Source organism: Humulus lupulus, chromosome 8 (assembly GCF_963169125.1).
Source record: "Humulus lupulus chromosome 8, drHumLupu1.1, whole genome shotgun sequence".
NCBI classification, from domain to species: domain Eukaryota; kingdom Viridiplantae; phylum Streptophyta; class Magnoliopsida; order Rosales; family Cannabaceae; genus Humulus; species Humulus lupulus.
Window position 1 is genome coordinate 39,910,115 of NC_084800.1, and position 11,345 is coordinate 39,921,459.

The 11,345-nt window shown below is 34.3% G+C and overlaps 1 protein-coding gene across 1 annotated transcript; it reads right to left on the reverse strand.

Annotated features, from left to right (window-relative positions):
- Positions 1 to 2,438: 2,438 nt before the first annotated feature.
- On the reverse strand, positions 2,439 to 5,257 carry LOC133796918 (protein RICE SALT SENSITIVE 3-like). Its single transcript, XM_062234618.1, has 7 exons — positions 4,785 to 5,257; positions 4,594 to 4,644; positions 4,181 to 4,297; positions 3,913 to 4,018; positions 3,680 to 3,721; positions 3,493 to 3,549; positions 2,439 to 3,378 (listed from the first exon to the last, which is right to left on the reverse strand). The coding sequence occupies exons 1-7, from the start codon at positions 4,913 to 4,915 to the stop codon at positions 2,632 to 2,634; spliced, it is 1,251 nt and encodes a 416-aa protein (XP_062090602.1). The 5' UTR covers positions 4,916 to 5,257; the 3' UTR covers positions 2,439 to 2,631.
- Between the last annotated feature and the right edge of the window lie 6,088 nt (positions 5,258 to 11,345).

Sequence of the window (11,345 nt, forward strand, 5' to 3'; positions counted from 1 at the left end):
TTATATATTCTTTTTATATATATATTATTATATTTTAAAATCATTTCCCAATACTTTTCCGATAAATATATATGCTCGTTATACTGAAGTTCATGGAAAATACACTCCATAGCTAATTTATTGGAACATACTTGAAAGAAAATTATTTCTCTTACCGAATGTAGAATTCTCTTTTTAATGATATCCACCACCACCACTGATATTGCGCCTCAAAATGTGTAGACGAAGAACTCACAGGATTAATAGTGATAACACTATAAAGAAAAAGTAAGTAAATTTACCAGCTGATTTATAATTAGTTGACAATTAAGTCTAAAACTTTGGGCTATTAGTATTACAAAATACTAAATCTACTGTTTAAGAAATCACATGTCTGTAACCAGTGCATGATACTGCTCTTACAACTATATTCACATACATTCAAACTTTAGTCAAGTATTCCCACGTGAATTGTTTACAATTTTTAATTTAATTTTAAGTATGCTATAAATTTTACATAATTTCAACGAGAAAATGAATAAGTATGTTTTCAAAATGTGTCGAAAGAACCAAAAAAAAAACGTTAAAAATAAAAGTGTTTTTATACTGTAAAACATCAATGGATTCTTATTTCAAATTTCAAAACCAAGTTCGTATTTAACAATTATTAGCACATCACCTCTCCTTTTGTTCTATTAGAAATTACTTCATTATTATCTAGGAATAATCATTAAGCATGCATAGAAATTCCCAAATATTTTTGTTTTATTGAGAGCCAAATCCAAAAATCAAAGTCCACCTGTCAGCGGCGACTGTTTTAGTTCACATTAAAAACATTTGAACAATCGAAACGTTAGATGGAAATCAAAACCAAATGATGTTTGCAATGTCCAAATGGAACAGCGCTCAGCACTCACTAGTATTGAAAAATATTTATATGATTACCAAATAATTTATTTTATATTTACATATTTGTATTATATTTCTTTTAATACCTGCCTTTTAATTTATATATTTTTATATTTATATTATTGTTCAATTTTTACATTTATATAATTACTATATATATAGACAACGGGCATTATGCGTTGGGTAGAATTTATTAATTATTTATATTAAATTTATATTAATGTCATATAAATTTTAAATAAAAATATCCTATTTTAATTAAATTATTTATTTATTTATTTTTGTTTAAGTTTATGTTTGTTCTAATTTTTGAATTTGGGAGTGACAACAAGAGATTATATATTATATGTTTAATGTAATATTAAATATTATACATGTATTTTAAATTTAAGTTTCTTGCTAGTTTTAAAAAAATTTGTTGCTTATTGACAGTAGATTATATTATTATTCTGATAAGTGACTTTAAGTTTAATTAAATTTTATTTAACTTATAAAACATGTGATTTTGTTATATTTAAATAATTATCATTGTAAAATATCTCAAAAATATCATATTTTAATTTATTTAATTATTTATTATTTTTAAATAGTTATTATTGTAAAATATCTAAAAAATATCTTGTTTTAATTTTTTATTTTATTTTGTTTAAGTTGAAGTGTTTACAAACTACCGTTAAATATAAAAAATTCTGTTAAATATAAGAATATTTCGTTAAAGTTAACATTAAAAAAAAACCGTTAAAATTAAAAATTTCCTTTATCTACACACTTATTATATAGAAGAGATTTAATTTACGTTTAGGTGAAATAAAGTTCGAATTACATTGTTAATAAGCTATACATATATAGTTTTTTTTTTTACTGTATCACTTTTTAGATTAAAAATTATCAATATGAGGATGATTTTTTTTTTCGTTCAACAAAGCGAACTAAATAGGCTTCACTTTGATTAGAACTAACTACTTGGTAAACTTTTATTTAGGATTGATAAAATAACATAACCAAGGATAGCACTGTTAAAGTCATAGGAAAACAACAATAATAATAAAGAAGTGAAATTTAAGTTATAGATCATAGGTAACTAAAGTCGCTGAGTTATAGACATATACTATATAGTATAGTTTTATAATAAAGTGTTATAAATAATTGTACCCAGACATCTCTCCTTATTTTAATATTCCACTTATACAGAGCAACTCTCAATTCTTTAAGCATCCGTTTAATGCCTAATTAGTAGACATGGTTAGGCAATAAAAACTGAACAACATACATTTTGTTCAATTAAGAAAATTAGTTAATTGAATTGAATGGCGTCAACTCGTTCAAACAATTAGGTGATAAGTTCAATCTACCCTTTTAAATACAATTGAACCGATTTTATAAACGAATTGAGTTTGTTCGTGTACTTGCGAGTAATTATCACCGGTTCAATCAACTCATCTTCTTTCACCATCTTCAATGTAGTCAAGTTCAGACTAGCGGCAAGTACGTGACAAAAAAAAAAGGAAAAAAAAAAAGAAGAGCCAAACTCTTGCCTATTTAGGAACAACTTCTGCGAGTGTAAAACTATGAATTGAACATTCAGTCTTGGCAATTAAAGGAGTGAAACACAAAATATTAGAAGCATGAAAACAAGCAAAGGAAACTATTGAGTAGCAAAGGAACCGAAAATCTTTGCCTAGATACAACACTTTTCTAACCCTTGCCCACTATTACAAATCCCTATTGGGACCATTGTCATGATCAATCCAAGAAGGTATCCATGACATCAGTGTACATACCCCCTTGCTCAGAATTCCTATACTCCACTTGTTGGTGGTGATGATGATGATGATGATCGACCGAAGTGGATGAAGAGGATGAAGCCATTCTTGCAGGCAATGTAAAGCTCCTCTTGAACTTGTTTTCCATGCTAATATTCTTCCTACCACCCTCGGCTGTGTGCCTGTCTAAACTCAATCGTTCGTTTGAATTTCCAGGACAAGCATTATCTGAATTGGGGTGCTGGTTTTGGTTCTCCTGTTTGTTTCCCAAGTTGTCAGTGTTGAACAGAAGCTTCGCATCGTCGCTTCTTCCAGTGAGGGCGTTAAAGAACGACAGACCATTGGGCCATTTGATGTCGTTTTCATGCTGGTCTCCGCCACCTCCTACTCCTCCCATCATGTCTTCCAGTCGGGTTTCGGATGATGAATGAGGAAGCAGGAACATGTGTGTCTCATCTTTGGCTTGGGGAAAGCCTAGTCTTGCTGCCGAGTTCTGGTAACTAGGTGAAGGAAGCATAGAAGTGGGAGATGGGAATGGCCTCTGCGCCCAGTTGAAGAGTGGAGGAGGTGGTCGGATTGGCATGGCGGGTTGTTTTGAAGGAATTGAAGTGGAAGATGATGAGTTTCTGGTTGAAGAAAACAATTGGGAGAGGTAGAAACCCGATTGGTAGCCAAGAGATTCAAAGGTATGCCTCATTCTTAGCACAAAGTGAAGGTCTTCAGGTATCTATAGATACGTATATATACATGCTCATCATTAGTACAAATTGCTACACAATTGACATAACTAATCAAATCAAAAGGAAATAGAAAAAATAATTTTGATTTTAAAAAAACTCACAATCTTGCAGGAGCCCAACTGCAGAAGACCATGACCAGCCTGAATCACAGCTATTGTCTGATGAAGGAAAATAAGTTTGGATTAGAATTTTTTTTTTTTTTAAAATGTAACAATATAATCCGATGATGAAATTGCATGATCAACAGTTTAATCAATAGTAAAGAAAAGAATTTGTTTCTGTTCTGACCTGAATCCCTGACTCAAACTGATCAGTCCATTCAGGGGGGAGCTGTAATTAATAGCATCAAGAAAAAGGAAAGTCACAACCGAATATTGCTAAAATACCTTCTAACCAAATGTGGAAGCCAGAAACAGAAACTAAATGATTTGCAGTGAAAAATGAGTCCCATTTTTAGAAAACATAAAATGAAATTATAGCAAAAGTATTCCATTTACTAAGTTGAAGTAATTATAACATACAGCATCAAAAGAACTTTGCCAGTAGTTGGAGATATTAGGTTCACATTCTGTTGGTTCTTTGAATACCCATTTGTGACACTTATCAGATGCAACTTTCCCCATCAGCCTGTTGATGATCATGAAACTCATCAAAGGAAAAAAAACACTACAAAAATTTCACCAAAGATATATTCATAATATATATACACATATTTTGCAAGTAGATTTTAGATTGTGACAGACAGAGAGATTATTGAACCAACCACCAAAACACCTACCCAGTACCCACCCTTCTCCATAATTATACAACTGTATGGACATCTTGCTGAAGGCTTTCCTCACTGGATCCTCTCCTTCAATCTCTTCCAAACTTCCTCGGCAAAATCCATCTTCCCACATCAACATCCTTCATTTCAAATGCATATACATACATATTAATGTCCAAAAGTTGGAGTTTCAAACAGTTATACCAGAAAGAAATTAGTCAATACCCTTTAGTTATAATCATTTACCACGTTTAAAAAATACATTCAAATAGTATTTGAGAACAGAGAAACAACTCAGGTTGGCTACTTGAGAAAATACATAGTAGACCTATCTAATAACTAAGCTGATTTACTTAATTGCTATACTAATGTTTTCCAACCCTTTAAACTGCTCTGTTTAATAATAATAACAATAATAGTACGTAACCATACTTACAAGCTGCCGTTGTCGTCTCCAACCTTGCACCCATTACCACCTCTGACTCTTCTGAAACCCAAAAAGAAAAGAAAATAGTAACGAACCCATTTAAGGAAACAGCTCAAATTAAGCTTCGGAAAGCTAGATAGAGAGATAGAGAGAGACACAGAAAGAAAGATAGAAAGAGATAAGGAAGGAAAGAGACATACGGGCGAGGACGGATGGTCCAGAAGACAGAGTAAGTCCACTCTGTGCTGAGACAGACGCCTCTGAGGGCCTCATGAAGGGCCATCATCCCAACAGCTTCTTTGCTCCTATCTGATGCTCCTGAGCCCACCATCTCTCACTTTCTCTAGCTCTTATGTCTCTCTCTCCCTCTCTCTCTCCCTCTCTCTCTCTTTATAGTCTTTCTCTCTCTTTCACTTGGGAGAGAGTTAGAGCTATTAGAGTTAGACTCCTTATTCTTTTTTTTTTTTTCACCCTTCTATCTTAGTCTAGAGACTCTTTCTTACTTATCCCAGAAAAAAACACTGCCAATTCTAAACTTGAACTCAGTACCAAATAATTTGATTAAATGTAATTAAACAATGAACAAAGCTGGTTCATCTGATCACATCACAGGCACCAGAGCAGGTTTTTTTTTTTTTAATATCAAACAATTGGGAAGGAACAGAATCTTTACCAGTCAAAAGTGATAAGAGTAGACTCAACATTAGATCTGAATTGTATTTTTAAATCCTATTTATATGATATTATTATGTTGTCAGTTCTCTCCTTTATTATAAAAAGGCTTAACTTATGGAAAAATTATAATTAAACTTTGTACGGGTGAAAGTATAATTTCTTTCTAATATAGAGGTCATTTCACTTTTCTCTTCCTATTTGGTTAAACCTAGCTAGCTATTTCCCAACCAAGGAAATTTAATGTCCTGATTTGCCCTTTAATTAATTAGTTCCAATAGAGTATAACTACTGATAAAAAAATAAAAGTACCATGGGCTAGTTATTGCTAATAACAGTATAGATAACAAATATATAAATTATTTGGATTTTTCTTTCCTTTCTTTTTTTTTTTAAGAAAAAAGTACAGAGAATGAGCAACCACTATTACCTCAATTGTAACTAGCTAAAAGAAAGTAGGTAGTTCAAATTTCAATTTTTATGCAAGCACTGAATGAAAAATAATAATAATAATAAAATAGCTTTATGGCATAGGATACGCCAAGTATGTCTATTTTAACAATAACCAAAAAAAGAAGAAATGTATTAGTCAAGAGAAGAAGAAAATATTAGAGTTAATAGACAAAATTGATTCTACAAATCCTTGGATTAGAAAAATAGTAGTTGGAGAAAAAGACAATCTATGGTTCGACTAAGAGAGCTCATTTTATGCAAGGGGTTACATATTTCGAAGTGGAGAAAATCACCTTTTGAATATATTGATATCAATTTAGTGAGAAGAATTGGTTGCCTGTGATATTTGGTGCTCATCAATTTTCTCACTTATTATTTTTTAATAATTATTTTCATTATTGTCACTTTTTCTCTAACTACTTCTCCATACATACCAGTATTACTAATTAATTTCTCACACTTGTTATATAATAACTCATTTTTTTCGACATAATCTGACTTTGACATTAATCTTGACTTGGCTCCTCCATATATTCATGTGTCCTAGTTCTAATCCATCGGATATGCTGGTTTCAACTCTAAATTGGGCTCACATCTGAACCAAATATGTGGTCGAAGTAGGATCCAAATTTAGTATAATTTAAAATTATAAATTTAATTTTTTTGAAATTATAATTAATACGGTTTAATTAAATATAATATTACATAAAAGTAATACAAAATGGTACAAACATGATCTTCGATTTTACTAAGTTTATAGAAATACTGACTGGTAAAATAGTAAGTAAATAGAGATTTTATATAGAGTAGAATAACTATGATCGTTTTTTAGAAGACATGCTTATTAAGCACAAACTTACATGACAGTTAGCATTTGACTTATTAATTTCTTTTCTAATTTCTCTTTTTATAGTATAAATTAAGCCATATACCACCACACCTTCAGCGTAGTGGTGGTCCTCATCAGGGGTGAACGTTGGTTTAATTAGCTTAACTCGTTTAAACTGGACTTCGACTTTTTTTTTTAGTTTTCAAATAATCAACTTCAATAAAACTAAAAGTATAATTTTGTCAAAAAAAAAAAAAAAATATATATATAGTATATATCTTTTAAGCTTAAAAATATTATATTGTAAATTCATTGTTAAAAATATACAATTTTATTATATTTATTTTTTTAAAAGATAATTTATGTAATATTATATAATATATATTTATATATATATATGTAATTAAAAAGCTCTTGTTTGGTTTATTTGGGTGGGTTGGAATATTTTCCGACCCGTCCAAGTATCAGATTGGGTGGTTTAAATTTTCGTTGGGTTATCTGAGTTATATTTTTTACTGGTTTATTCAGTTTGGGTGGTTTGCGAATTTTTTTGAACAACCTTAGACCTCATGGCTTGGTACCTGTTGTCCGTGTCTTTTGAGTATGATAATGTGGCATAAATCATCATGTCGTTTAGCATTTCTCGGAAGTTAGAGCCTAATTCGTGAGTCGTTCTTGTCACTGCTAATAATCCACAAGATTCATCTCCCGAGAACCTAGTCGAGAGGTGAGCTTATAAAGCTTCTCGAGCCGTGACTATCTTGTTAGAATACCAAAGAGCCTTCCTCCGAGAAAGGAGGATAAATGTTATGTAACGCCCCAAACTCCTGGGACCGTTACGGTGTGCCTTGTAAACAGTGCTAAACTCGCTAATCGAGTCATTTGGCCAAAACGTGTAACTAAGTATGATTAGCGGTTTAGGGTCTAAACATTTTTGGTTAAGATGTAACGTTTCACTAGAACGTTTAATATATACATTGGGATCCCGAAAATATAATTTCAGAGTCTATTACAGAAAATATTTACAACAGGCCGTTCTAAGCGGCAAAACAAGGTTCAACCCTAGTTCCACTTTAAACCTCGGCCGTGGCGGACGAGCAGCTGCATATGTACACATCATCACCTAAGCTCTCCAACTCAAGGATGATCCATCTTCCTCTTGCTTTTACCTGCACCACGTAGCACCCGTGAGCCGAAGCCCAGCAAGAAAACACAATAAAGCATGATATAATATCAACAACGATCATAATAACCATTCAGGACTATCAGTCCAAGCAAATAGGTGACAATAGCCAAAAGTCACAATAATGAGCATCGCTCCTTCAAGCCATGTGACGATAGGGTCACCAGGGCTTAACTGATACATGATCCTTTCATAAGTTTGATTAGGACAGGTGCAAGGTGATTAGCCACCAACATAACCTTCCTCACGACTCTAGAGTCGAAGCTATGGACAACGTCCCTTAGCCATGTGACAAACGGTCACCGGGGTCAATACCTTGGCTATAGTCATCTAGTCGTAGACCAGGCAAGCGCTTATAAGTTCTTCGACCCTTTGGGTCGGTCTAGCATTAATACCCCATATGAGTCATTCAATGCGTAATTCTCGACTTAAGCTTATTTAGGACAGGTGCAAGGTGATTAGTCACCAACATAACCTTCCTCACGACTCTAGAGTCGAAACTATGGACAACGTCCCTTAGCCATGTGACAAACGGTCACCAGGGTCAATACCTTGGCTATAGTCATCTGGTCGTAGACCAGGCAAGCGCTTATAGTTCTCATTGACCTTCCGGTCGGTCCAGCACTAATACCCCATATGAGTCATTCAATGCCGACCTCGATTAGATCTAATCTTTATTTGGCCCGGCGTTCACAACGCACTGCCACCTCTGACCCTTAGGTCGATAAAACACGACCAGTGCTCAGCCCGTGGTGAACTTAACTAATAAGTCACAGCTTCACAGACGGATCTGACACCATTGTCGATTCTGACTAATAAGTCAGCGCCATACACAGGTAAGCCATGCCACCAAACATATATCACATGTCTAATATCCATAAACAAGGTATTCAGCATGCTTACTTAACAGATATTAGTACAATTAGGACTATGCATTAACACAGAGGCTCAAGCTCTGAACGATATCACACCCAGTATACAAGCATGTCCTAATCACATGTTTCTTATGCATCATATGCAATATATTCAACAATCCAACATGCACCAATAATAGCCATGCATGTCACGTTTAATAGTCAGCCTACATGCATCAAGAATAACCACGCATGTCATACCCAGTAATCAAACAACATGCATCATAATAGCCATGCATGTCACATATACACAGGGTGCAGTTTTCTTACCTCAAATCCGAGCTAGAACCAATATAAGAACGACCCTTGAGAACGGTCAACCTTTAAGCCCTTAGCGGTCACCTAATCATAACCAAACATGGAACACCATCAATAACATGATAACCCAAAGGTTTCCAAACCAATAAATAGCCCCCAAGAGATCAATCCAAACTAATCCAAGTATTAGGGACACTCTCGAGGCCCATAGCTAAGTTCCCGTGGTCAAAACAAGCAAAAGGGGTGAAAACAGGGCAAGGGCTGCGGCCCTAGCACCTTGGGCCGCGGCCCCCAGAATTTCCAGAGGCAAGCGCCGCGGCGCCCCACACAAGGGCCGCGGCGCCCAGCGAAACAGAAGGGCCACCTGCTAACTCGAGCTAGGGCCGCGGCACCCAAGAACAGGGCCGCGGCGCCCAACCCAGAACCATTCTCCAACGTGTTTTCAACACTTCAAAGTCCTCAAAAACACACCTAAACATTCCCCAATCATCAAAACAAAGTTCCCAAGCTTCCCAATACCTCAAAACCCTCAAAACCCAAGGTTCAAACAAACCGAAAACTCAACGATTCACAAAATCAATTCAAAGCTTAGAAACTCGAAATAACTCAAAACTTAAACTTCAATTACCTTTGATTGGGTTGTTTTCCGTCAAATCCTTCGGCTAAGAAGCTTCTATTCTTTCCTAGGATCGCTATGCCTCGACCCTTGCTTGATTCCGACTCCTAGAACTCAAGATATCTTCGAAAACGCTCAAACGGTAAAACGGACCGTCCTTGAGAGAAAACGAGAGGTTTCTAACGTACGTTCTTATCTGACAAGCTACTTCAAGCTTAAGTAACCTCAAATAAAACCTAGTGCTCGGGGTCCCGAAAACACCCCCGGGGACACTATAGTCAAAACTCCCAGAATTTCACTCTGATCTCAAATATTCTCAATCTATCACCAAATAAACATTTCTATTACCCCAAAATTGACCCCGTTATGACAAAACCGCTAATCCATTATATATGACCGTCTCATGTCGAATAGCTCGAATATATCTCCATAATAATTAAATCTCATTCACAAATTACGATATGCACCCAATTTACAAATATGCCCTCAATAAGCCAAATTACCAAAATGCCCTTATCATTATAAATACACCCATATGCATGCATTTATCATCATATAATAATATAATTCACGTAAACATGCATATAATCATTAAATACAATAATAAATCAATTATGGCCCTCCCGGCCTCCTAATCAAGGTCCTAAACCTTATTAGGAAATTTGGGGCATTACATGTTAGGTGTCAGTAGGAGAAGCTCTTGGGACTACAGACACCTGTTTGACATCTAGTGGTGGTAGGAATTGTGTTATCGATTCCGTATAATCGACAAAAAAGATGTCTCATGATGGTGCCTGGCGTGGGAAAACGTGCACATACCATTTTGACAAAGTATTATGAGGCATTTTTCCCAATAAAGCAGTAGGTTTAACATCATTGTATTAGGTCTGCTGAGTATTTAATTGGGCTCACCAGCTTATTTAATGTATAGAAAATCTTCATTTATGTATAACTAATCTACTAATGAAAAAATTATTGTAATCAGCTCCTATTAATGAGCTCCCCTCATTCGTCTATAAATATGGCTAAGACATCCCTTGTAAAATGATCAAAACTTTCAGTATAAGCAAAAACGTTGTCTGAATTCCAAATGAATTTGAGCTTTGTCGGTTCTTTATTTTCGATATAATTAATTCGTGGACTAAGACTAATTAATAGCTTGAACTATGTAAAAATCGTATGTTAAACTTATTATTAATTTAGTAGTTAAGGAAGAAGTGGACCCATTAAGTTAAGGGTTCAATCCTCGACAATATACTTGTTGTAACAATTATCTACATATTTGATTGTAACATATAATATTCTTAACAAAAAATCTGATCATCAACGGTATTAGAGTAAGAAGTCTTATTATTGAGTCAAAAGTATATCAAACAGTCAGTAAAACAGGGGACCAATCTCAGCTTAAATAAAGGCTGAGTAAGGTCCAAGTCAAACATAACAAAACTAACTAACAAGAAACAGAATTGGTTAAAACCAAGAAAGCTAACAAACCAAGCCTAACTAATTAACCATAAACTGGACTCTAATAGACCCCCTCAAGATGAAATGTACAAGTTTTTAACTTTCATCTTGGATATTAAGTCTTTAAATTGAGCTGGAAATAAAGGTTTGGTGAGCAAGTCTGCTAAATTGTTCTTTGTAGGGACATGAATTAGTTTGATGCAGCCTTCTTGAATTTTGTCGCGGACAATGTGACAGTCTATTTCGATGTGCTTTGTTCGCTCATGTAAAACAGGATTTTCTGATATATGTATTGCAGTGGTACTGTCACAATATAGGATAGCTGGATTGTTGTGAATGACTTGGAAGTCTTTGAGTAAGGCAATCAACCAC